The sequence below is a fragment of the Epinephelus moara genome, chromosome 5 (genome assembly GCF_006386435.1).
Source record: "Epinephelus moara isolate mb chromosome 5, YSFRI_EMoa_1.0, whole genome shotgun sequence".
Taxonomy (NCBI): domain Eukaryota; kingdom Metazoa; phylum Chordata; class Actinopteri; order Perciformes; family Serranidae; genus Epinephelus; species Epinephelus moara.
Window position 1 is genome coordinate 19,377,547 of NC_065510.1, and position 27,822 is coordinate 19,405,368.

The 27,822-nt window shown below is 42.4% G+C and overlaps 1 protein-coding gene across 1 annotated transcript; it reads left to right on the forward strand.

The window, feature by feature from the left end:
- Nucleotides 1–2,207: 2,207 nt before the first annotated feature.
- pdcd4a (programmed cell death 4a) lies at nucleotides 2,208–26,988 on the forward strand. The gene is made up of 11 exons (XM_050044454.1): nucleotides 2,208–2,686; nucleotides 11,802–12,104; nucleotides 12,541–12,638; nucleotides 17,000–17,113; nucleotides 18,226–18,447; nucleotides 18,546–18,643; nucleotides 18,957–19,071; nucleotides 20,953–21,060; nucleotides 23,368–23,481; nucleotides 23,590–23,729; nucleotides 25,177–26,988. Exons 1-11 carry the CDS (start codon nucleotides 2,641–2,643, stop codon nucleotides 25,226–25,228), a joined length of 1,410 nt encoding a protein of 469 aa, XP_049900411.1. The 5' UTR covers nucleotides 2,208–2,640; the 3' UTR covers nucleotides 25,229–26,988.
- The last annotated feature ends 834 nt before the right edge of the window (nucleotides 26,989–27,822 follow it).

Below are 27,822 nucleotides of genomic sequence, written 5' to 3' on the forward strand. Positions count from 1 at the left end.
ATTCCTAAATTAATATGTTCATTCATTCTTTTTCCGAAACCACTTATCCTCTTGAGGGTCACAGGAGGGCTGGAGCCTATCCCAGCTGACATAGGTCGAGAGGCAGGGTACACCCTGGACAGGTCACCAGACTATCACAGGGCTGACACGTAGAGACAGACAACCATTCACACTCACATTCACAATCAATTCTCCAATTAACCTAGCCTGCATGTCTTTGGACTGTGGGAGGAAGCCGGAGTACCCTAAAAAACCCTTGCTGACACGGGGAGGGACAGAGGGGCTTCGCCACCTCGTGATTCAAAAGCCCCAGCCTGGGTTCGAACCAGGAACCCTCTTGCTGTGAGGCAACAATGCTTTTGCAATGTCTAATTACCACACGAGAAACCAGGAAACCTAGAAAATCGGCACAAATTTCAAATAAATAAGGGTTTAATTTTGGCCCATTGGATCATTTTTTGTGCCATGATAATTACAAGCCCGATATGCCCTTGTGTCTTACTGTCAGTTTATAATAAAGACCCTGAGTCTGAGGGGTAGGTGTAGATTTGGGGGGAAGCAGAGAACACGTCCCTCTCAATATTTAAAACGTGTATCTGTCCCTGCCAATAAAAACATGAAAGTAGCAGAGGGCTTTTATTACACTGTAAATTGATGCAGAAAATGTATAAATTGGTTCATAGTTCTCCAGAATGCAGAAAATTAAGCGTATAATGCTCAAACTTTTCTAGCAAAGGACCCCCCTTATGTTCCATCCAATATTGAAATCAAACAAACGGCCTTGTTTTTATAGGTGAAAAGAGGAACCAGTAGCTCCAGTGGAGAGGACAAAACATTCCAGACAACAGTATAAAACATGGGGAGTGCCCCAACCTTTAAGTGAATGTGACAAGTTTGCAAAGTCAAAAGAAAGTTGGCTGCTAAATGCCAAGGGCACCTAAATGCTGACTGTCCATCACCTGACTTTAGCTGCACAGGTTTTTTCAGCACCATCTGGTGGTGTGAATTTGGATGACAAAAATACTTGAGAAGGTTTTTGGCATGTACAGGAAGTTTGCCTTTAGTACTCCCTCAAAATTGAGTACAAAGTCTTTAAGTAATTGTGGGCATGTTTGCCTTCATTAGATAGGAAAGAGTTAGGGAACGATATGCAACAACATACAGAAGCATAGATAGGTGTAGATTTCAGGGGGAATGCAGGGGACACGTTGCCCTTAATGTTTTGAACATGTGCATTTGTCCCTCTGAATAACAGCATGACAGTAGCAGAGGACAATTTCACCACACATCGGCGCAGAAAAGGCACAAATTGGTGCATAAACATTCACCAGAATACAGGACATTAAGTGTTTGATGCTAAAAAAAATTCTTGTAGAGGACCCCCAAATCCCCCCCGATCCATATGTGTCCTCCAATCTTGAAATGAAACCTGCGCCCTTGTCCCAAACTGGATACAAACGACAACATCTTAAACTCCCAGGCATCACACTTAGAATTATTTTACAATAAATAAAATTCATAAAGGTGGTTTGTTTGTAAAGCCAACAAAGTAACACATCCAGCAGCCACTGAATAATTCAATTTTATTCACCAAAAAAACCCAGACAAAAAAAATATACAAGTACAATTCATGAGAAATAGTGGAGAGGTGAAATGAGAATATGGGCCCAGACATGGAGCAAATTGTGTTTTAAAATGTGTTTATGAACACGTTATGTAGATTTAAGTAGAGTACAGGTAGTATACAGTTTTTACAGCAATACCCACAAAAAATAGCTAAATACTTGAAAAGACTGTGATTAAATGTTAAATTTAAGGTCATAAAATCCGAATATTTTCTGTTAAATTATACTTGATACATTTTAATGTTAATTTTTATAAGTAAAATCCATGTTGACAACAAAAGGAAGGAGAATTACATAATAGAATAATTAAATACACTCAAAATAGCTCATAAACACGACCAGAAGTACAATTATAAAATACATAAAACATGATAGATGCTAAATATTATAAATATGTGTGTGAATGCTGGTCCTTTTCTTTATGATAAATCAATTCAAGCAACAACAACAAAAGCTCTACACTAAAGCAGACGTGTTTATCCTGCGCTGTGATTGGTCAGAGCCGACCAGCACCCACCCCCTCCAGTAACCACTCCCCATCCGCGTTTTGTTCACGTGACTCCTCTCAGCTCGCTCTTGCAAAGTTAAAAACAGACTTTGTTTATCTTGCAGGTTGTTTGCTGAAATGCTCTCCGACTAGTTAACCTACTTTCCTCCCGTCAGCGCTCTCATTTTACTCTTCCCAGCCGGAAGCGCTGAGAAGAGTGCGAAACCCTTTTGTTATTCCACTCCCTTATTCTTTAGTATCTCTGCACTTTTTGTAATTCAATTTATTTTTTTTTTGGTGTGTGTTTTCTGCAGCTGACACCGTGCAGTGTGACAAAGAGGGGCATCAGGACTCTAGTTTATCCCCTGCAGCACGTGCAGTCTGCCCAAAACACTTCTCCACTAAACATCTTGTTCTGCAGACATTTTGACTTGCTGTTTTTTGGGGGGGGATTTGTTGCAGCTGAAGCTCGACAGGAGGAGCTCACCGTGAGGATTTTTTAATCGAGCATTTGGGAGAGAGAGCGCCATGGCGACCGAAGTGGATACGTGGACCTCCGCTCCCAAAGCCGACGGTGAGTGAATGAATCCAGCCGACATCGGGTGCACAGTGTCGGGGAGCCACCGAGGGGCCTGCTCGGCGTGCTCTCCCTCATCTATTGTCCGTGCATGGGATGGGCTGCAGCGCCAGCCATGCTCCACCATGTGCTCCGTGTACATCAGACACACACACATATACACACACTCGCACAAAACACTGGAGCAACAAGCTCTGCACGCGGGTGCAGCTTCGCGCGTCGGACGCTGCGACCAGCACCAAACTCCATTTGCGTTTTGCGCGTTTTAAGAGCTTTCAGACGCTGTGTGTTGTTGTGCTGCTTTTACATTTAACCCTTTCGCGTTTCTGATTGGACGAGGCCACAACGCTTACTTCCGCTTTGACAAGTCGTTGTTTGCACACACACTAAAGCAGCTGCTGGGTGCATTTTTATACACACAGACGTTCAACTGCTGTTCATTCTCGGTGTTAAACAAGTGCATGCATGAGTAAGACTGAGCTGTTTTGGTTCCTGTTTTTTCCCTGGTCGTGCATGTGCAAATTGGTACAGTTCCGCAATCACCTACTTCGGTTGTGTGTCCATACTTTTTGTGTTTTTGTGTTTGAACCTTTTTGTAAACCGAGGCGCAGCGCAGGAAACATCCTGTTCCTGCATGATATTATATATTTCAACAAGCAAATGCGAGTCGATCAGTGTCATCATTGGAAAACTGCATCAACAGGAAGCAGTTTTCTGATTTAAATCGCACAATCTATACAGTAAACATATTTAATTTATCATCTATCTATCCACCATACGTCCCCAATGCGCACACCGTCTGGATAGTGATTGTGTTTACTCTACAGTGGCTGTGTGAATGACATTTGAGCCCACGGTACACAAGGTTCCGTGCTCTCCTCGCTCAGCCTGCCGATGACGTCGATATGTATAGCCTACTATAAGAGCCAATAGGAAAGCCTTACATAATCTCTCCGTGGCTGTGTATTTAAAGGTTACATAAGTCATAGAAATGTATTGTTAGCACCACAACCAGTTCACCCTGAGATATCACACATGTGAGTGGCATTTAACCTCAAATGTTAATAATAACAGTTGTCCAGTGCCCCCAATAACACACACACACACACACACACACACACACACACACACACACACACACACACACACACAGCTGATTCACCTGAGGTTACACCGGGGTAAATCAGTGCATGTGAGAGTGAGCCACCACATGGTTTGTTATGTTGTGTTATGGTGGTGAGTGTGTGAAAGCAACTGGTGCTTGGGTGCACAGATGGGCTGTTCTGCATGTACTTGACTGACCTTTTTTCTCAAGGAAGGTCAGACACGCTTCATTGAGCAGACTCTGTCGATTAGGTGGTCACACACACACTGTCAAAGACTCTATTGTCTGTGCTGGGGGAAAAGGGGCAAAACAACTCCTTGATTCGTTGTGGGTCACTCTGGGCACTGGACTCACACAGCAGTATGGGAAATATGTAAAAGCTGAATGGTATAGCACACAAGTCTTACCAGTTATGCATCTTCCCCAATGATCAGTTGTTCTGGGGTTAAGGATCTGCTTTGGGGCATAACCAGCGATTATGGTTTACTATGAATTAATTAGTTGAGTTACCATAGCCCCAAGTGATGTCTTAACAATTCTAGTCTGACTAGCAGACGTATAACCCAACGTATTTGATTTTAAAACAATAAATATCTGTAAAAATCAAGCCTCTCGTTGCATTTTTTATATCTAAAACCATCATATTTGTTAAGTGTTAAAGTTCTGAAATCACGGTCCACCTACTAGCGTATTCAGAGCTTTCACGCCACATCTTGAAGCCTCAAAGGAACAGTTCACCCCCAAATCAAAAATACATATTTTCCTCTTATCTGTAGGGCTGTTTATTAGTCTAAATTGTTTTGCTGTGAGTGTCAGAGTGTTGGAGATATCGGCTGTTGAGATGCCTCCCTTCTCTCAAATATAAGTAGATGGCGCTTGGCTTGTGGTGCTCATAGCGCCCAAAAAAAGAAAAAATACATTTGAAAATCTCAACAGCAGTGTCTCTTTCCAGAAATCATGACCCAGTTACTCAATATTATCCACAGACCTTGTTGTGAGCAGTTTCATGAAGCAACCATATATTTTCTATGAATTACACCCGTCAACCATATTACCATGCAGAAGAAAGTGTGCATCTACTAGGGGTGGGATCACCGAAGGATCCACGACACGATATTATCGCGGAACTTAAGTCACGATACAATATTGTTGCGATTTTAAATATGTTGCAATATGCTGAGTATTGTGATAAAATATATTGCAATTTTATTTGTAAATTATGTCCCCAAAGGAAATCTTTGTCCACATCTGTATTATCCAATAAGATAAAGTTTTGAGTCTGTTCATCTCATGTCAGCCACTTTTTGCAGCAGCAAAATGTTTCTAGTGGACTGAAAAAGCAATTGATCATATTATTCCAGTAGGCTAACTAAAGTTTAATTTTTATTTGTAATATTAATTACTTATATAATGAAAAAACAATACTTGGCACTTTGTGACAATACGACATTGCCGCTGTATGGTCAGCTGGCTAGTTTGGTGGTGCTAGGTGAGCTAGCAGTCGGCTAGTGTAGTTTGTTAGAGAGAATAGTTCCTACATGAAACTGCTCACAACAAGATCTATGGATTATCTTGAGTAACTGGGTCACGATTCCTGGAAAGAGATATTGCTGTTGAGTTTTTCAAATGTACTTTTTGGGCGCTTTGAGCACCACAAGCCGAGTGCCATCTAGTTCCATTATATTGGAGAGGAGGCAGACAACTTTACGGCGATATCTCCAACACTCTGCAGCTTGCACCAAAAAAATCTAGGTTGATAAAGAGCTTGACAGGTAAGAGGAAAAATATGTATTTTGGTTTGGTTGTCAGGTTTGTGTTTTCCATTAACCTTTATTTTTATCGCATGAACTTTGAGAAAGCATTTTTGGTATTTTGACTAAAGGAGAACATAAACTTTCTTCAACCCTCAAGCAGAAATTCAATAATTGGCAAAACACAGATATCAGTGCCCAAAGAGTTTGACTGGATTCGTTTTATGTCACCGGACTAAGCGACTTATCAAGTAATATTTCACCATAAATAATGTGTTTGGCCTGGATGAGTTTGCGGAGCAACACAGAGCCAGTCTGTGCCGTGAGAGGTCCCCTATAGATGCAGCTTTAAAGCCTGTGTAGAGCCCCACCTGTTACAACATTTCCACAGCGCCTTGTGTAAATACATGCGTTACAAGCATCATGGAAGAAACCCACTGCCATAGGTGTCAAACCAGATCTCTTCGTGGCCTGCTGAGTACACATTATGTTATGTTCTTGCACTCTCTTCTTTTGTTAACCCCCCCCCACATACACTCATGAAAACACGTTTGCGCACACCATCCGTTTGCTGCAAGACCTTTAGTTTGGAAACTGAGCGAAGTGGTGCTTTACTGTAAATCTGTTGAAGCGATCTGCTGATAATTAAAGAAAAAAACATTATCGACCTCTTAAACGTTTATCTGCGTAGCTCTAATCTGTTGCACGCACTTCCCCGCGCACTTTATCTGTTGTTGCTCTGCAGCTGTTACGGAGGGTGACTCAAGAAGCACAGTCAGCAAATCCGTACACCTTTCCATAAATTAACTTCCTTTTTCTCACCCTGCATTAATAAAACGAGAAACAAGCTTGTTTCACACATGGCAACACTTGTGCTTTTATTTGTGGAGCATTCTGCGGCCATTTCCCCAGCTTCTGTTGTTGCTGCTGTAAATTTAAACATGAATCATCATAAGCACACAAGTTCAGGCGCCGAGTCCAAAACATGTTTTTAAGCAAAATTTTGCCCCAAGTCTCCTGTTATTAAATGAAATGACAGTTAAACCCCAAGGACGTCCACACCCTTTACTCCTCTGATAGATTATCACCACAGCACCATATACAGTAGAGTTGTTTTCTACTGTCCACTGTGTTTTTCTGCAGATGCTTGTTTGACCTCAGAGGACAACACACATGTTTTTGCTTTGTGTTTTTCTGTGCGTGGGTAGACAAAGATCTTTTTTAGTAGATCTTTAAAAGCTGACCTTTATTTAACCAGGATATTAAAGAGACCTATGTTTCCTTTTTGAGAGTCTGGGCCACTGTTGCGTTTCACAAACAAATGCAGACTAAACACCAAAAGGAGAGGAATAAAGAAAAGGAGGAGATGTATGAAGGCATTGCAGACGCATCTTAGAATAATAATAAGCTGCCCTTAATGCACTGCCTCTGTCTCAGTCCTTGTGTGCAACCAGCTTGTGAAAACAGATCTGTTGTTCTTTGCATGTTACCTGGAACATTTTACACAGAAGTGTCGTCAAAATTTGTGATGTGTAAGTTGCTGGCAGTCTTGCATTTGTTGTAATGTATTTTTTAAGATGCACAGAGACACATAAAACTTGGCTCATTTCACAAAGGTCTGCTGAATCTAAATGAAAGCACTTTGTGAGATTAGTTTAGTTGCTTCTGACAGTGGGCGTGCAAAACAAATCTGTCATCTACATAGAAATGTCTTGCTGTCTTTTAAGAGCCCCTACAGACATGATTTAAAGCTGGGATAGGCAGAAATCTGGAAAAGGCAAAAAATTGTCAAACAAGAAACAATAAAGCCTCCACAATATAGCATTTTAAGTCTTGTGTGATTTATCCTGGCTTCATATGAGCAGAGGAAATCTCCGCTCGTCACTAGGCTAATTTATACAATGTAAAATGCCATAGGCTGGCGCTAATAACGTTAGCACATTATAGGCTATTTGTTTGGAAAACATGTTTAGTATAAGACAGTTGTTTTGTCAGTGAACCTTGTGAGCTGTAATGGAGCTGAAATTTGTAACGTTACCTTTGTTAAATGTTGCTGTTGTTGCTGGATTCATATGAGTAGAGGGAGAGTTCGCTGGCCGCTAGGCTAATTCGTACAATGTAAAATTCCATAGGCTTGTGCTAATAACGTTAGCATGTTATATTTGTGAGGAAAATGTGTCAAGCAAAGGACAAGTGCTTTGTCTGTTTAATGTGTTACTTGGGTGTGTTTTGAATCAACTAAACTTAACAGCACTTCACAGAAACCTCCGCCACCGACTAGTGTTTTGGAGGTGTAACTGCAGAGTGACACAACCACACAAGTATAAATGCTCACAACGGCGTAGGCCACGCACAGAGGCTATGACGTAGGGTCTGCTGCACATATATAAGTCCCTCCACCAGACAACCAACCATGGGCTTATGCACATTTATCACACCACAAATAACACAAAAATTAAGTAGCTAGCCAGCCCACCTGTGTCGCTTCCCACTGTTGTGAACTGCTTGGTGAGAAGCAGAATGGGCAGCTCCAGAGTCATTTACCTTTGGCAAGCGGTTGTAATGTCAGGACAACGCCACTGCCGCTGTGTGTCATAGCAGGCCAGTGGCAAACAGAACCAGGCCTTCCCAGTGTAATGGCAGCAAAAGAAAGTTTGCTGATCTGGCATGGAGGCGCTGCTGTCTAGTCCCCGAGAGCTGGGGTTTGCTCTGGCTGGATTCAGGTTGCTGCAGCCACTGACTGGGGGCTTGTCTCTGAAGCTGCTGCATTTTCTCCTCCTGGTGAGGTGGACTGTAGTGAAGGGGGGCGAGGCAGATGACACAATGTGAGTCGAGGCTTTAGCTAACATTAGCTACATGAATGTGAACCACAGCTGTGAGCCCCAACCTCTGGTTAGCAGAAGGCTGAACTATTAGCAAGATTATCTCTCCATCTGTGGAACACTTGGCCAATATTGACACATTTTGTTTCATTTATTGTCAGACTCCCTCTTCCTTTTTTGGGGTTGCTTTGTAGTGTGTAGGCAGTTGTTGCCAGTTCTGGAATGGCAACTTTCTCTGCAGGACTCTCTGCCGTTGAATCCGGCTTTACCTGAAGGGATGTACACACGTGTCTGCATTTGAAAACAGCCAGAAAGTGCCCCCTCTCTCTGAAATGACCTGTAATTTGCCAAAGTCTCCCGTCATGGTCTAGATTTTCTAAAGCCTGAAAAAAGTCAAAAGGAGGTGCAGAAGTCTAGTGTTCTCTTGGTCCACTTGAATTACAGTATGCTCAAAGTTTAAAGGGAATTTTGCCCAGTGACGCCAGACCAGAGCTTTCAGACATGTAAACACCTCTGCTTTTGTTTTTCCACAAAAAGTTTGATGACCTAGTTAGAAATAGTTGAATTGCATGTAGTCTTTTAAGCTATTTGAAATATCCATGATGTATGACTAAGTAAATGTTCATTTCACAAGTTCACCTGCAGTTGTGAGCACAGAGAAACTTTTCCAGTTCAGCAGATGAATGTCAAAACAAACTTTGAGAGTCAAACGCTGCACATACACCACTCTACACATACAAGTGCAACAGGTTTTTGAGTGGAGGGGTCTAACTGTAATGCCGTTGAACTTGACACAATCTCCCAAAAATGTCAATAAGGCAAACATTGAGTAAAACCCAGGTCTGCCCCTCAGGAGGAATGTGCTCCACTGACCTCCCTCTCATTCACAACTGCTACTGTATGCAGACCTAAATCTAAATGCCTCAACGCTACGGCTCGCTCTCTGACTGTGGAACGCTCCCACACAGCATGTGGGGCAGAGGTCCTCTGCTGGTCTGCATCTGGCTGTGTGTTTAAGAACTGGTTAAATGTGGGGGCGGTTTTGAAAACCATCATGACAGTGCTGTGTGGTTTGGCATTCATTTTGTCGTGCTCTGGTAGGCGTGCAGGGTTGAAGACGGCAGAGTTTGTTGCTGCAGCTTTATGAGGCTGACGTTGACACATAGACCTTTCATAGAGTAAACCTTAAGACAAAAACTTTTTCAGCAGTTAAAGTCGGCACACAACTTCTTCCACCAGGTTTAAAAGCTGAGTTTGCTCGGCTGCATTTTGTTCTGCTCGTTTTGCAACTCTAGTCTTGGCAAACTGCTCCCACTTTTTCTGCCTTCTCATTTTTCTGCTCTTTTCCAATTGGCCGGTCCTGTGTATGGCCCGCTGCCATTGGTTAGTTTCTAATTTATTGTGCTGGCAGGCCCCATGGCCTACATGAGGGAAGGAGGAGGAACAGGAGGAGGAGATGACACATGGCCGGCTGTTTACAGATTTCGAAGGCCAAGGGTGTGGTGCTGCTCTTACAGCAACAGGTTAATTCAGGGAGGTGTCCCACTTAGCTCAAAGGTGCTTCCTTTCATTTGTTATTCACATTCCAAGTCAAACATTTGAGATCCTTTGAATACCTTTTTTAAAAAGTGGTACATGTTGTTGTTTCCCTGCACCAGAGGTATGATAATAACCCCAGTTGGTACTTTTGCAGCACACAGACTGCAGCTCCTTTTTAGATTGTTAGTTTTATCTGTGGCTTGGATCGTCTCCCCCTCGCCTCCTCCCTCTCCGAGCATTTCCACTACATGTCCTGTAATCTATAGGGCCATAACTCTAACTTCCATTTGGGCCCATGCACAAGAACTGTAAGTATTCATTACACCCTCAGACATTCCTCCTCCTGCCGCTTTCCCTCTCCTACGGCCCTGTCATGTGACCAGTCATGGACCCAACCATGCCATATGTAGTCAGGTTCACTCCGGCTGCTGCGGACAGATCGCGAGAAGACGGGAGGAATAAAAAAAAATGTGGTGTCAGCATTTCTCTAGCATGTGTTCCCCTTTGCTCCCTCGCTCCTCCCATGCCTGCAGGAACACTCCAGTCCCACTTGTTGTTGTCTGCACAGCTCCAAGAAGCAACCTGGTCAGACGTTTTGCTACTGCATACGTTTCATCACACCCCCAGGAGAATAGTGTATTGAGTTACTAAATGTCACACTTAAATGTTACGCCTGCTGATACAGCTGGTGAGTGTCGCAAGACCGTGTGTGAAAATTTGTGCTGCCATCTTCTCGTGTAGTGTCTTGGGTGTTAAGTGACCTTTGGCTTGATGTGTGCAGAACATGGCTGGGACATATGGAGGTGGCTGTAGAACATGCAGCCAGAGATTATCTGGCGTGTGGTAGTGTTTTGCAATGCAGATGAATCCAAGCCAAACAATATCAGCAGGTTGACCATAAATATGTAATGTCTCACTTAAGTTATGATCTGTCTGATGTATCACATATCCTCGTAACTGTTTTTGTCTAAGAGCTGCGCCATAATTTTTTTACTGATGTTTTTATGAACATTGTTGCAGCAGATCAAATGTCATGACTAAGTATTCCTTTTGCATTTACTTTTTTGTGGTTTAGATCCTTACTAAAAGACCAAATCAATAACTTGCGGGTAGAAACCCCCGGCATACATAAAATGAAATGGTGCTGAGCAAATGCTGGGCAGTGGTTAGCCACCAAAGAAAAAAATCTATCACATCTATCAGTTTAAGTTAAGACTTTCCATAAGATCGAGTTCTGACACTGACTGTAAGTTCTGTCTCATTGTGCGCCGTGTGGCTCTCTCATGTCTTTCCCAAACGGTTGCTATTGTGTCTACATATGGTATGGTGCCTGACATATGGTATGGTCCACAAAACGTTGCAGGACTCTGCTTTAAGGTATTGACCAAAATAACCCAGTACCAAGTAGCATGGAAATGTCTCTATTCACACGATACCTGCATTCGATGCGTTTTGTATCCAGACCTAGAAAAAAAGACAATTTGTATGGTTTTGCTCGCAGCCAATCACTGCAAGTGTTCTCCGATTCATTGCGACACGTGACTGGCCCACTATTGCAGAAGCTACATTAGACATATAGTCTGTGGTGAGGTGAAGTTGGAGCAACCAACCAAGATGGCAGTTTAGCATTCTGAGATACTATCCAAACGTTCGGGAGTATGTCTATCAGCATCCCTTTAAGGGTACTGCTATTGGTACTGTTATCATAATGCTTTTTTAATGCTACCCAGCTCAAAATAGTGTACTTGTCTGGCCAACAATGTCTACGGTGACTTGCACATGGTTTTCTGGCAGTACAATGACTGAATAATCCTTTGTAGTGTTTGTTATCGTCTCATTGTGGCAACATCCAAACCGTTTCACTGTACTCAACTGTTCTATTTTTCTGACCACAGGGGTGTTCTCTTTAGACGACAACCTGGCAGAGGCCGACCATCCCTACAGCGTTGACGATGATCTGCTCAATGAGGCGGAGGTGAACGGTAACTGGACGCCTCAGGAAAAAGCACTCCACGAGGCGCGACTCAAAGCCAAAGCCAAGCGCCGCCTGCGCAAGTCCTCATCCCGCAATTCCACCAGCGAGTCCCTCTCTGAGTCAGGAGAATTGGCAGGAAGTGACCCAAACAGTCCAAAGGGCAAAGTCAACACCAATGACCGCAAATCCAGGACGGGCAAAGGCAGAGGCCTGCCAAAAAAAGGTGCATTTGAGCTGGTGTATGCAGCTTTCTGCCACAGCCTTTTTACAGGGGACAGCCACAGGCGCTGTGTCCAGACGGGGATATTTTCCATAACCTGAGAAAGTTCAGCTTAGTAGAGGAGCGCTTAAGACATAAGCTTCCTGTTTTTCTAGTGACTAGCTAACAACAATAAACACACAGGGTTTTGGTGTAAATAATCATCTGATAGGTTATAACCTCATCCTCCAGACATACATTGGAAATAAATGTTAGAGACACTAATTATCATATGAAGATATGACGACTGTGATTTGTGTATATGTGCTGATTGTTATCAGTAGCGGTTAGTTTGGTTGTAAATGTGTTGCATCACTGGCACTAATTGTGTTAGTGGCAATGGCTTTTTCATATTACCATAATAGTGAACATGTCTTTACGGTTTGTCTGCTGTCTCCAGGTGGGGCAGGTGGTAAAGGAGTTTGGGGGGCAGCTGGGATGGTTTATGAAGATGAGGAGCCTGATATGCGGGACCCCAACTACGATGAATCTGCTCAGGTGAGTTAGTACAGCACACTTGGACTGTTCATGAAGAAAGGGTTGGGACTCTCACAAAAACCTTGGGTGCCTGTGCATGAAAAGCGAAGACTTCAACCGATGGCCAACCAGCATGTACGTTATGCTCCTGCGTGAGAGGAAATAACTCACCAGCAGATGGCAGTAGTCCGTATTTGTCATCCAAAAAGGGAAAACTGTCTTGATGCTAGTTAGCCACTTAGCACTTTAACAACACAATCCAGTGTTGAAAGAGCAGAGCATATTTACCACGCACCAGTGAATACCAACACAAGCTATCCATGAACGTTTCTGCTCAAGAGCTCAGTGGCTAAAGAAAATTAATCTTACCACATGTAACACATTTGTTTTGAACTCATTCCCTGTTGACTTTAGCTCTTTGTTTACTTTCCTCAATTCCATTTCTCGTCTTATGCACTGACCTGAACTGCCAGTCAGAGTGATTTCATTCACCAAGAAGCACTGCCATCGACAAGTCAATCCAACATGCTGATTCAGCCAAAAAAAAAGCAGACAGGGGGCTACGGTGTGGGACACCCTACACGAACTAGGGTGACGGACGCTCACCAAAGGCCCAAAATTGACCCAACAGCCGATTGTCAGCTTGGTGTGTCAGGGCCTTTACAAAGATGGCAGTTTAAAGGTGTTTACAGTTAATGAGAGAAGAGAGAGAGAGATGGGAAATGACACGTAACAAAGATCCCGGCAGAACATGAACTTGGGATGCTCTGGCTCATAGACGTCAACTTCACTCCTAGGCTACCGTGGTGCCTGGGTTTTGTGCTCAAAGTTGGGGAAAAAATTACATTTGATATGATCCCCACTGAGCTGTCTGTGATTAGATGTAATACGTTTACTTTATTTCCTTTGGGCTGTGTTATTTTTATCTCTTGTGCCGTCAAATCAGTCGTTGACAATTTAGATCCGCGGAAGGTGCGCTCAAAAACAAGAGCGATGATGTCGTTGTGTAGGCAGTGGTCCGAAATCATTCACTCATTCACTACTCCCTACTCACTATGTAGGGATTTTTATTTAGAGGACTACATAGTGAGGAATGAGTGATTTTAGATATAGCCTATGACAGTGCTGGTCATGGTCACTCAGCAACGTTAGGAGCAACCTGTCTCCATGCCCTTGAAAGTTGGCACAAAGTAGACACATGAGTAGCACGTAGTGCACATTTTCCATGTGTTTAAAGATGCGGCACGTGTGCTGGCCCTGATAAAAACAAAGTTTGCAATGCAAAGTTTGGAATGCAGCAACGCGTGCCGCACGTCGTGTGACAAGGAACAACTAATCACAGCTGGCAGATCTCTCTCCCTTCTCCCATAAATATCAGTCTGCGATAGCTATGGAGGAGAGAGGCTTCCCTGAGCTTTACATCTGTCCCATGGATAATATTTTAAGCCTAATAATACACACTTAAAATATATGATGCGTTGCTGGTAATGGTTGCTTAGCAACGTCAGGCACAACCTGCCTTTGTGCCCTTGAAAGTTGGCATGGAGTAGGATAGAGAAGCACCCCAGCGTCTAGCCTTGAGTTTTCAGCAGCAGTAGACACATTCCTAGACTACCTATGGCAAAATGTGATTTCAAAACCTCGTTTGCATCGCAGCTACTAGTAGTTTTAATTTTCAGTGTAAGGGCCGCGACACAGCTGCATTTTTTACATTTTGACCATCACTACAGTTGATCTGCAACCAAGAGATATCTTGAAATATTTATTATTTTGGCAACTATTGTGAGAAAATTGAGAATTTCACAATTTTACTCCAAGGTTCCATCTTCAGATAACTTGTTTTGTCCAAACTGCAGTTTAAAACCCAAAATTGGCAAAGCTATTTGACAGTTTTGCCTGAAAAACGACCCGGAAATGTTTTTTTTTTTTTTTTAAATCAAAATAGTCGCAGATTCATTTTCTTTCGGCTAACTAATTGATAATTGTTTCAGCTCAATACAAAGGGGACATTTTGTCGTCTTTTGCTCCGTCGATCCTTTACTTTTTAAACAGTTTTTTCTACCTGAGCATCAACAGTCTGTACACACACACTCTGAACTGCCACCGATGAAAGAGCATCACCAGCAGAGGTTAGCTTATCACAGTTGTTGTTGCTCTGACCTGTTGTTAGGAGCAGCTTTTTGTTCCAAAGAGGCCCACTGATCAAAGCTGCCACCTTTTATTTCCTGTGTCAAACAAACGTGCTGATGTTGAAGGGCTGCTGCTGCTGAAACACACTGAATATAAAAGAGGCTTTGCTCCACGAACAAGATAATGACTGTCCGCACTCAGACAACAAGCATATGCACTCGTGCATTTATAATGAATTACACAATGCGCTGATCACTTGTGATGAGTTATCTTATGATGCATTTGATCCAAGAACATTTATCATAACTTGAACTGGATAATTAATCTGTCGCTGTTTGATGTCAAAGTCCACACGATTTGGCCGAAGCTCCTTTTTGAAACACACCTGCTCACATGATGGCTTCATCCAGGTGGCTCCGTCCCATCACAATCAACAGTATTTAATCTTTAACCCTGTTATCAAGCAAATGCTGGGCGGGATGCTGAAGGCTGAGTTTGTTTGTCTCCTGTTATGGTCACACACTGAATGCAGAGTGGGAACGTGGCTTCTGTCAGTAAAAAAAGTTGATAATGACTCAGAAAAGTGCAGTGCAATTTGGCCTTGAATATTGAGGGAGCATGGTGGAAAGATGTCAGTGTGTTAAAGGGGAACTGAGACAGAGTGGTACAGAAAAATACACAGGACATGTGCAGACAGTGTCCTTTGAGTCAGTCTGAGGGGATCACCTGATAGAGGATATCTTTATGGCACAGGTCATCCTGTACGTGGGAAAATGGAAATATTATTTTCGTAGCTGTGTAATGGAAACTAAAACGTGCCTTTCCTCTCTTTTAATCCATCTTTGGTTCAAGTATCATTGGCAGCCATGTTGAGACAAGAACTGTGGATACAGGCTCAGTCTTTTACCTCTATGTAGCCTTAAATTATTGTTTTAGTTCTCTCGCATCACCGTCTACAGTCACTGCATGAGCAGAAAACAGGAAAGTGAATCAGCGTTTTGGGCTTTTGGCTCCAATCCTTCTTTATACTGATATTTATTTTCCTGTTATATAAACACGGGCTCATCAAAAGAGGTCAAGACAATCGAGTAATTATTTTTTTATGCTCTAGATTTTACGGAACATTAAAACTGGAGCCAGCTTTTCTCTTAAAAAGGCCAAGGAGTTATTCTCCTGTTATTATAGTGTGTAGGCTGTTTTTTTTAAGTCTATTGAGTCTGTGCTAAGATTCAGTGAATCAGTGCTTCCTATTGTTCTCCAGGTTAAGCAAAACATCACCCGAAAAGTTAGTTGGACCGGTTTTAACTGACCTCCTTGGCATTTATCGATGCAGGCGTTGAGACAAAAGAGAGAAGTTTTATGTTACATCATCACAGAAGGATAAAAGAGGGATTTAGTCTGCCATGTTAAGTGTTTTTTGATAGTGATAGATAACTTTAGGCTTCTGCTGCTAATAATGACTGTGCATCCATTTTGTTGTGCGTTTTTTTTTTTTTTTTTTTTTTTATGGATAGATGGGTTTTTTATGCCTCCGCACTGGTGACAGCTGTGGCCGGAGGCATTATGTTTCCTGGTCCATCTGTCCCTAGTGTTCTAGTGAACGTCATATCTGGAGAACTCTTATTTATTTAACCAGGAAGTCCCATTGAGATCGAAAATCTGTTTTACAAGAGAGACTTGGCCGAGGTAGCAGCCAATCAAAACACATTTAAAATGCAGCAAATACAACATATAATACGAAAATCCACAATAAAACAAGTCTTGTGGGAATTTCCCCAAATTTGGCACAAACGTCCACATGGACTCAAGCATGAACTCAATAGATTTTGGTGCTCAGAGGTCAAGCTTCTCAAAGCATGTTTTTGGCCATAATCAAGAACTCGTAAGCAGATTATGACACAAATTTCACACATATGTCCAGTAGGATAAAATTATGTAGTGATGAAATTTTATATCCAAATGGTCAGCTTTATTGTGACATAGCTTTTTTTCTCTCCGCCATAACTCAAAAGCAGAAGGGGAGACATTTGGTCGGACACTGAATTGGTGACACTAATCTTGGATGCCCACCTTTAACTTTGCTGATTGTATAGCTCCTCTGTGTTGCCGGGTTGAAGATGTGTGTGAAGCAGCCATGTTTTAGAGGATGTAGCTTCTTTGCAGCAACACCCATATTTGAAGCATCGTCCTAAATAGGACTCTGGACGGACAATTGATGTGAACTGCATCTTAAATGTGTTTTTCTTTCACAGGGTGACACAGTTTATGCAACAGTTGTGCCAGAGATAGATGAGAAGGAACTGGAAAACATGGTCAACCCAATTGTACAGGAGTACTTTGAGCATGGAGACACAAGGGAGGTCCAGGTAAGTGATTTCAAATTATTCTTCCTGTCAGTCAGTGCTTTTTTGACCAGGGATGAGCAGGTTTAGAGAATGAATTGATGTACAGATGAATCAAGGAACGCCAAAAACACACCAAGCAGCGGTCAAGTGCAGCCTGCGTTGAGCTGCTCTGCAAGGTCTACGGCAGGAGTGGGCAACCTACCTAGGCAGCTGCATGAGGCTCTTCGGGCCCTCTCTATTGGCTTCTTGTAGCTGTGACACATAATTATATGGACGTAAATAAAGATTGTTTTTTAACATTGAGATTTTCATTCCTTATTATTGTAGACCTAACTTGATTATTGCATTCTACAACTGTAAAAATGTGTAGCCCAGACATCGAATTAAAAAATCGGCGTAGTGGTGGCTAGCCTGGAGTCTCTCGTGCAAAGCTAGCTATGGATTCCAAATCCAAAAAGGGAAAAGTCTCGGAGGAAATTAGAGGATTTAATAGTGTGTGGAGAGATTAAAGTGCTAAATAATTATGAATAGCCCACTGCAGAGTAGCCACCTTTTAGTAAATCATATTAATGAATGCTCATGAAGACCTTCTCGTAATACTGATGGGCTAATTTAGTTCCAGATGACTGTAACCTTTATTCAAATATGTTTTGCATCTCCAGGCAGATTTTCTTTTTCCTTTCTTGGCCAAAAATGGCTCTTTTCATAGAAGAAGTTGCCAAAGCCTGGTTCGTGGAATGCAGTGGTGGCCGCTCCAAGCAGTGGCTGTTTGATTCTGTGACAAATTGCGGTTAAACTACAAGTTGGTGATAGTTAAACTTTTGGGACCAGAGATTTCCTGCAGCCAATCAGTCAACAAGTCCTGTGTCTCCAGGCACATGTTGACCGATGTTACAAAGAATTTTTTGCCTCCTCAAACACATGATACGCCTCCCGGTCGTAGAAAAATTAGAAATATAATTATTGCAGTGAGTCAAACTTTTCCACCGCTTGGTGTTTTCAGCGTAACAGAGAACTTTAGATCAGTTACAGTACCGGTTAGAGGCTGCGCAGTTCAGTTCACACTGATTCAGAGCCAATCATTTAGCTTCGTTACTGTCTTAAATTTTCTTATTTGTCCCTTCTCCCGTCAGATGCTGCTGAAGGAGCTCAACCTGGGCCAACACAAGTATGAGTTCTCCTCCCTGGCCGTGTCCCTGTCCCTGGAAGGCAAGGCCAGCCACAGAGAGCTGACCTCCCGCCTGCTGTCTGATCTGTCGGGCAAGGTGCTGTCACAAAGTGAAATGGCCCGAGCCTTCGACAAGATACTCAAAGAGCTGCCAGACCTCATACTGGACACACCGGAGGCTCCACAGGTAGACCTCTAAACTTTGTCCAGTTGCTTTACACATTGGACTACAAAAAAAAATTGTGATATAGAGCTGCATCCTGATGTTTTTTCAATGTCTGTCAGATGTTAGGCCAGTTTGTAGCCAGAGCCATAGCGGACCACGTCCTCCCCATGTCTTTCCTGGACTGTTACAAGGGCAAAGTGGACTGTGAGCATGCCAGGTGAGCTGAGACGGGCAAAATAAAATGCAGATACAATAACTTATTCACTAAACAACCTAAACTTTCCTCCTTTCTGTGTTAAGAAAAGTGTCTACCTTTCATTTTTATTAAGGGAAGCAAATGTCTTGCTCTCCTGTAGTACAGTATGTTCATCAGATAATGTTTGAATAGAATAAAACATCTGTGTTGTGATTTTATCTTTGTAATTTGGACCTCTGTGCTAAATTGGGTAAATCGCCCGAGCAAACTAGACTTAGACATGACCATTTCTGTGCAGAAAATTATATTTTGGTGTCGCGTTTCCTGCTTTCAGAGTGGCTTTAGACCGTGCTGAAGTGCTGCTGACCATGAAGAGGGAGATGGTTCGTCTAGATAACGTGTGGGGCGTGGGCGGAGGCCAGAGACCCGTCAAACATCTCGTCAAAGAGGTAAGCAAGTTTAAGAAAAACGGTAAACTGTAGAATCATGCGCTTGTTTCCATATTCAAAATGATTTAATGCATGATCCCTTACACCTGAGGTCAGAGTGTTTGTATTGACAAGCTCTGTTTCTTACATAAGGTAAACAGAAGGCAGAAATGCATGCTGGGTAGAGAGCCACAGGCCAACCCTCTGTTGTGTTGCTGTGTCAGCAGAGCACTTTTCTCTCCTGAGAATTTGGAATCGTGAAAAATTAGGGCACAGGAGGAGCCGACACGGATACACACCCTAGCCTTTAACTGAACAGTCGTCACACGTAAACTCCACGTGCTTTCCGCTTCGTCTTTGTTTACAATTATTGTTCCGTGATGTGGAATTTCTGGAATTATTTGTGCTTGTGTGGGTGGCGTGGGAGATTCAAGTGCACGTCTTCATGTCCGTCAATTTGAATTTTACGCCACATTTTAAGGAATTTTGTGCACGAGAGTTGTCTGTCAGTGTTTTCAGTCATGTAGCATTGTGTAAGCCTCAGCAGCCCTCAGAGCCACGGGCTCTCCTGTCAAGTTTTTGATTTCCTGCCTGGTTGTGCGCAGCCTCAGGGGGGAACCCGCTGGGCTGCAGGAGGCACAAGGCCTCTTTCACTCGCTGCTCTCACTTTCCCCTTATATTCACATTATTGCGCTCTCACTCTCAGCCTCTTCTAATCCTTTCGATTTCTTTGTCCTCCCTTCTGTCACCGTTCTGCCTGTCCACATTACACCCCCTCATGTTTTTTTTTTTTTTTTTCCTCCCAGATGCTCAGACGACCACACATTCCCTGAGCTCAGTGAATTAGATCCAGAGTTGACTCACAGCTGTCGGTCTAGCTTTGAGGGTTTTTGAACTTGTTGCATCAATCACCCTCCCCTCGAATCTCAAGCGAGATGACTAATTGATCCATAAATAGGTTTTTAAGCAAGATGGTTGGTGAGTGTGCAGCTCAGCAGTGAGAGTGACATAACCAAGCAGTACCAACCAGTGAGGCAGAGACTGAAAGATTCAAGCACAGCTCCGAGCAGGATTGTTTTGTCTAGCTGACTGCAGATCGTCAGGTATGTTAGACATGTGTGCAGAGTTTTATTTCCCAAGGAAGTCAGGTTATTGCTCAGGTAAATCCCTGAAATACTTTTAAGCGACGTGGTTCCGGTGTTCTTGAGCTCTCAGTCAGCTCTGTCTGTGTTCATACCTGTGAATTCATGCCTGTTAAATTATTATTTATTTATTTTTTTTATTTTTTGTAACAACCACTGTAAATACGGTTATCCAGGGTGTGTTGGAACAAATAAAGGTTTGTCCTCGATCAGACATGTCTAAACTGCTCCATAAAGGCCTGTGTGGTTGAGGTTTTCATTTCAACCAGGAAGGAGGACACCAGGCTCCGCTCATTTAATCAGCTGATCTCAGACTTCAAATGGTTAATTTGTTGAATCTGATGCACCCTTGATTGGTTGGAACAAAAATAACATGCAGCCACATGGCCCCTTATGGAATAGTGTGGACGTGTCTGTTCTAGATAAAGGCTGGAAAATAAAATGACCTGTGCTTCAACACAGACAGTTCGGTGTAATTTATATCTCCACAGCATTGTTCCATCAATACTCTCTCATCTATCTTTCTGTGAAAGAGAAAACAGAGCAACAGGTTTATTTAGTCTTTAACAGAGGAAAGAGACAAAGATGTGTCTGTCCGTCCAGTCCTCACTGAAGAATTTCAAAGAATATTTATTACATTTGACAGACTTTATAGGCAGAACAACCCCCTCCAGTTACAATAATTACAGCCTTGCTTCACTCCACGCTTTCTGTGTGCAAACTGCACCTAAGACAATTTGTCTGTGTCCGTTTGTTTCAGATGAACCTCCTGCTCAAAGAGTACCTGATATCAGGAGATGTTGCAGAGGCAGAGCATTGTCTGCGGGACCTGGAAGTCCCACACTTCCACCACGAGCTGGTCTATGAGGTATGAAAGACTTTAAAGCCTCGTTTCCACCAAACACTTTGCATATGGTACCTTTGGAACCAAAAGTAACCCTTCAGACATGGTGCCTAGACTCAAGGGTTTCCAACGCAAATGATACCTGTAAATGTGGGCGGGGTTGTTGCTACTCGCTGCTCCGTCCAGCACTCACTGTATTTCCTCATTACTGGTGACACAGTGTCTGCACCTCGTCTATTGTCCACAGAACGAGTCTGCACGCCAACATTTTCAGAACAAAATAAAACAGGCTCATGGGATATTTAAAATTGGTGGGTTTGTGCATGTAGTCCATCTCAGGCAAGCTCAGGGGTTTAGTGTTGCCATAGCCCACAGGAATGCCGCTCTCTGATGCTTTTTTTCCCCTTTGAGTGAGGATTAGAATATATGCAGTTCACATAACCTGGTCGAAATTGATATATAAAAACGTTTGAAGATCCACTCATTACTAAAAGTGTGTGTCATATAAAAACTTAAGTGATGGTCAAAGTTGTCATTTGGAGAATTTAAGGTGTGTTGATGGATTCACGTTGTCACCTTGTGCATTTAGTAACATTACAAGTTAACGTTCCACCTTTAAAAGTTGTCGTTAGTCAGCCAGTGAATTAAGTCCTGTTTTCTTCGACTCCAGCAGCTGCGAGAGGCGGCAAACATCCTTTATTTTATAGTTGTAGTCCACTAATATAACTCCACAGTATGAACAGTGGTTACATGAGCCTGAAACCAGCCACAACTCAGCCCTGAGCAGAGTGACCCTCCGCTACTGACCAATCAACAGACTGCAGTGTTCACAGCTCCACCTTTTAGTACCAGATCTGTGTGCTAGGTACCCCAACAGAGGGGGGACCAAAAATGGGAATGGTATGGAAATGCTCCATTGGTACCATCCACAACTTTCACAGTGGAAATGGGAAAAAAAGCATACTGAACTGAACTGCTTGGTGAAAACGGGGCTTATGTCACTGTATCAGTCTTAGTTTGGTTTTTGTTCTGTCGTCACGCAACCTACACATAGCATACTTTTCCGACATTTTTTTTTTTTAAAGATTATTTTTGTGGGCTTTTTTGCCTTTTAATGACAGGATAGAGGGTGAAATGGGGAGACAGAGAGAGAGTGGGGACTGACATGCAGCAAAGGGCCGCGAGCCGGATTCAAGCCCGCCGTTGCAGCAGCGAAGCGATGCCTCTGTACATGGGGTGCTGGCACTATCCACTACGCTACCGACGCCCCACTTTTCCGACATATTCACCAAGAAAACAGACAAGCCAAAGCACACAGATAGATCGAAAGTCATTAAAACACTGACATGCAGAAGCATGACTCGGAACAAGATAAAACTAGAAACAACATATAAAGCAGAAAAGGTGTTTGGCATAAAAAGCAGTCGAGTATAAATCATATTTGCAGAGATAATGTCAAACATGTCAGAATTTTATGTCAGGTATCTCTGTGTTCTCCCACATTATGACAATGAGATAAAATCAGCACAGTGAGACTCTTTTTAAAAGGGTATTTTCTCCTCTTGGTGCCTGACAAGTGAAGTGCAGAGGAAAACCAGCAACTTGTTGGTGACTGTCACTTCTGTTCTCTGCCAAGGACACTGTGTGTCTGGCAGAGGCGTCCTCTCATTCGCACTAACACAGCTCAGTCCAAATCAATCGATCCAAAATGAAGAGGCACATTGCATAACATGGAGCTGTGTTTCCTCCATACAAGTGTATCGGCTCAGTGATTAAGTACAGGGTGTAGCCGGATTAATGTATTTGCGATGGTTCTTTATTTAAGTAAAGACGATTAACTCTCCACTGTGTGACATCTCCTTTTGTTTTTTCTTTTTTAAAAACAGGCAATCATGAATTAGTGACCCAATGTCCAATCTGGTTCTTATTTATTCGGCCTCAGTTGTGCGTGTACCCAGTATGATGTTGCACAGCCTGGTGCTATTTGTTCTACACATGCAGCACATTAAGAACAGATTCCCCCAGCTGGACTTTTTCAGACATAGTTTTTTTATTATCTACAAATAACCACAAATTAAAAAAATAATTTTTATGTGTGAAGTGTGAAACAACTGCACCTTCTCCTCTCTGGTGAAGAAAATAAAGGCAGAGGGCAAACACCGCCACCATGTGGTAAAATGTGCAGCCTACATGTCTATGAGAAGATAATTTTTCATCATCTTGATTCTACTGGTCTGACTTTATTATTATGATATCATACACTAAAGACACGAATGATGGCAACACACTCCTCCTTCTCTCTTACACATGTGTTTTGTCTTCTGTTTCCAGGCTGTAGTGATGGTGCTGGAGTCAAAAGAAGAAGCCACTGCCAGTCGCGTGATGATAAAGCTGCTGCAGTCCTTCTGGAAAACAGGCCTCATCACTGTGGATCAGATGAACAGAGTCAGTGCCTTTTTAGATTTCAGCCTAACTAAAGTTCAGAATATCTTTGTCCATGTGAAAGACATGATTTAACCAAACTTGCATTGTTTATTTGTGTTTGTCATGTAGGGTTTCCAGCGTGTCTACAATGAACTCCCTGAAATCAGCCTTGATGTGCCGCATGCCCACTCCATCATGGAGACCTTTGTGGACCTCTGCTACCAGGAGGCTGTCATCACCAAACAGCTGAGGGATGCCTGCCCCTCCAGGTGAGCTGGCTATTAGTTAGCACTTAAAAAAAGACAATGGCTTATTTTATATTTTTCTTACTGCCATCAAATCCCATGAAAATACCCAAACCAACATGTTGGTGAAGTTGAAACAGGGTTCCCAGCACATCATTCAGCAGCATGCAACCAAATCAGGTACCTCTCAGCTCAAGGACAGAGATTCTCCAAAGAAGAAGAAAGGACACTGTGTCTTCATCAAAGCTTGGAGATCTTTGGTCTTGGCATTCATGTGGGTGCCACTTGACATGCAGCCACCCAAACAGACCACGGCAATGGCACCCTATGATGATAATGGCCCCCCTAGCCGGACAGTACCCCATGCCACACCCCGAAAATTGTTCAGGAATGGCCCGAGGAATGTGACAGCTCAAGGAGTTGTCTTGGCCTCCAGATTCCCCAGATCCCAATCAGATCAAGCAACTCTGGGATGTGCTGGTACGCCTGATAAAGGGTCAGACTTCCTTGGATCGGACATGGCTCTGACCTGTCGAGGCATAGACACAGTACCTCTGGGGGCGTCCTCCTGGGTTGTGACGTAGTAGCACATCCCATAGATCAGTGGCTCAGCCAAGGGGTCCAGTCATTAGTTCAAGGTCCACACAGTTTAATATATTCAACGTCGTACTTGGCATTTGGCCGAGCTAGTTTGCTGTCTCTGTCAAGTAGCTGTCCACTAGTCACTCACTCTACAGCAGGAAATGGTGCTTTGAAATGAAAGCTATACACCAGAAATTCACTGCACTTCAAAATAAAGTGTGTTTTTTACAAATGTTCTCAAGTCACTTGCAGTCCATTCAGAATGGACCTGCAACCCACCAGTTGGGAACCACTGCCATAGATAATCAATCCCTTTGGTATTTGGCTAATTTGGAGGCCAGGCTGACACCTTGAGCTATCTGTCAAGTTTCCCGAACCGTTCCTGAACAGCTTTTGTGGCACATTGTCCTGCTGGGAGGGCCACTGTCATCGGGCATTGCTGTTGACATGAGGGGCTGTATTTGCTCTGTAGCTGTGTTTAGGTGTGTGGTGTGTGTCAAGTGGCATGCACATGAATGCCAGGATGCCAAGGTATCCCAGCAGAATACTGCACTGTAACATGATCAATCTTACTCGCGTCACCTGTCAGTGGTTTTTGTGGTTTGGCTGATCAGTGTATAGAGTAGCTACAACTGGTGAGCAGATCTATTGGATGGTGTATTCACAAGTTGGAGTTGTCAATGTCTATGCCACACTTTATGCACCACAATCACAGCAGGAGTAAAAGAGCACAGATATTTCTTTTACACATAGAAAAGGAACAAATAGAAAAAGTACCATATAGTACAGTACAAAAAATTAAATATATGTAGCCTAATTTTTTTTAATGTTGTAAGGTACGTAACGAATTTACACTCACATGTTTCTCAATCTCTCTTTCCCCCACCAGAGGACGGAAGCGTTTTGTAAGCGAAGGAGATGGAGGGGTAATCAAGAACTAATCCACAAGAGGAAGAGGAAGAGCAGGAAGAGGAGGAGGAGGAGGGGTGTCTACATGTTCTTACACCCCGTTTCCGCTCTGGCATGTTTTCCCCCTGATACCGGGCATGCTGGCAGTCTAAAGTTTCCATGTCCCTCTCCTGATAGTGTTGTCATTAAACAAACCAGCATTGACGTTCGGTGAAAGCAGACTGAAAAAGTCGCCCAGGCGTTCAGTTCCATTCATCTTGTTAATCACCGTTTTTTGACTTTTTTTTTTTTTTTGTAAGAAAATTCTTTATTTCTGGGGTTGGATGCGCCCCTCTCGCCTCGGTCTTTGTATCTGTTTCTCAAGAATCATTGGAGTCAGAGCTGCAGACAGACAGGCGGACAGGCGGGGGCGTGTGGGAGATGAATTTGGGTGTCTTGTCTCTTGCTTTGCTTCGGCCGTTGCCATGTCTCTTATTTTTCTTTCCATGTTAAGTGCTAAAAATGAAAAAAAAAAAAAAAAGCACATAAAAGACAGAGCATACTGTACAGTCAGTGAGCACTTAGTAATTTAGCTCAACGAGGATCTAACCTTTTTTTTTTTCAGCCACAAATGATTCGAAATTATTTCAAGGACGACGTGCTTTGTAACTTCTGGTTCAAGTGGTTCTATTGATCCTTTATGAGAAGTTTTTTTTTTTTTTTTGGTTCTCTCTTTTTTTTTTTTTTCATTGCATTTCTGGCCTCTGAAGCCAAATGTTCACTTTGTAAAGCAAAGCAGTCAAAGCGAGAAGCGTTTGGGCACTGTTTGGGTGGTTATTTGAAACTCACAGTAGGGTCAGTATACTCTGGAAGCCCTTCTCTGAGAAATAAATTGGAGATAATGTGTGTAAAAAAATAAAAAAATATATGTAAAAAGTACTTAAAAAAAAATTAAACAAGCAATATTTTGAGCACTCTGACTTTGCTTGCAGTTAAGGATTTTACAGCTCACATGCTCGGCAATGGATTCTGGACAGGTTACCTTACAATATAAAAGCAAACCTTCTGTATCTGGAAATTATTTTCAATCTTGTTCACCTGTCTGATATGTCTGTGATATTCATTTATGCATATTTCAGGCTATTCTGCCTCCGTTTGTAACAGTTTTACATGTTGACAAAAGTTCAGGATGTGGCAAAGAAGTATATTTCATTGATTAAAAAGCAACAAAATGAAGTTTCTGTATTTCTTTTCTTGGGTCATGCCTGCAGTATTGGTGGAAGAGTAATGAGGAGAAATTAACTCGGCAAGTGTAGAGATGTACATCAGTCACATGTGTTGATAAGTCATCAGTTGTGATGCTTAAAGTATATTTCAGCCTTGTACTTTTTGTCAGTTGATCTCATTTCCCATCATTTCTATACAAAAACAGGTTTAAAAATGTAACTGAGAAGCAGTTTGAGGCCAAAGCTCAGATTTTTTTTCTTGACTCCTGACCCCATTTATGGTACATCTAAGATACCTGGCTATGCGTCTCCATAGCACAGCTTTACTATGCTTACAGTGTAAATAAGTGGTTGAGGGAAATTATGTTAAATGGTTCATATTTGGAAGATGGTGTAATTTACAGGACACACTCATCCATGCATGCAGCTGTCTTCTGTCAGAGAGGCTATAATGTTTATGTTTTGTATTCCTACAGTCATCTTTGTACTGTTGATTTATTTTGGATCAGCAAACTGTTGACGACACGCTCCCCTTACACGAGAACTTCATTTTATATATTTCAATAAAATTACATTATTTCCCTCTACAGTGTCACAGTTGTTTTTGTCTTTCACTTGTCAGGTGTTTATTTTATTTAGTAGCAAATTTTCAAATCTGCAGAGGCTGGTCAAGATGTTTCTACTCTATGATTTTCACTGTATAACAAGCTGGTCACAGGCTAACCATAGCACTTTGAAACCACTTGAATTATTACACAAACAAGCACTCAAAAAACTAGACAAAAACAAAGCACTCACATCACTGCCCCATTCTAAAAAACATCAGATTTTAAGTCGTGATGACACGATGATAAAATATGTTAACTTGTGTTTGATATATTAAGTGTCTCATGACTTAGCTCCACCACCACTTGTAGCCTATATTAGCAGAAGAGGAGAGGAGATTGTATGATCCCATTGAGGAAAAGTGCTTTTAGCCAGTCAGCCTGGTCTGTGAGGGGTTCGAGGGAGTGGGATGTGATTCAAATTCATATCAAAGAACTAAACACTTTATATCTTTCAGTAATCAATTAAAACAATTGATGATTAATACACAGACGCAAGCACTGAACTCTGCTGCTGCTGATAATATGTCCTGCTGGTGTTGTAATTTTGTTCAATGTGGAAATATGTCACAACTGCCTCTAGTGCTTTTAAAAATTGTATTTCCTTTTATACTGCATCAATTGTGCCTCAAGTTTTAGCACTGAATCACATATTTGATGGTCATTACATTCTGGTGACTAAAAAATCATTTCTTGTTGATGTGTTCAAAGATGTCTGTTAAACTGTATGCCCTGTTTTCTTTTTCTTTTTGTGTCATTTTGTTTTGTTTGTTTGTGCTTTGTTGTATTCTAGGTAGCCTTGTGTAACATCTAGGC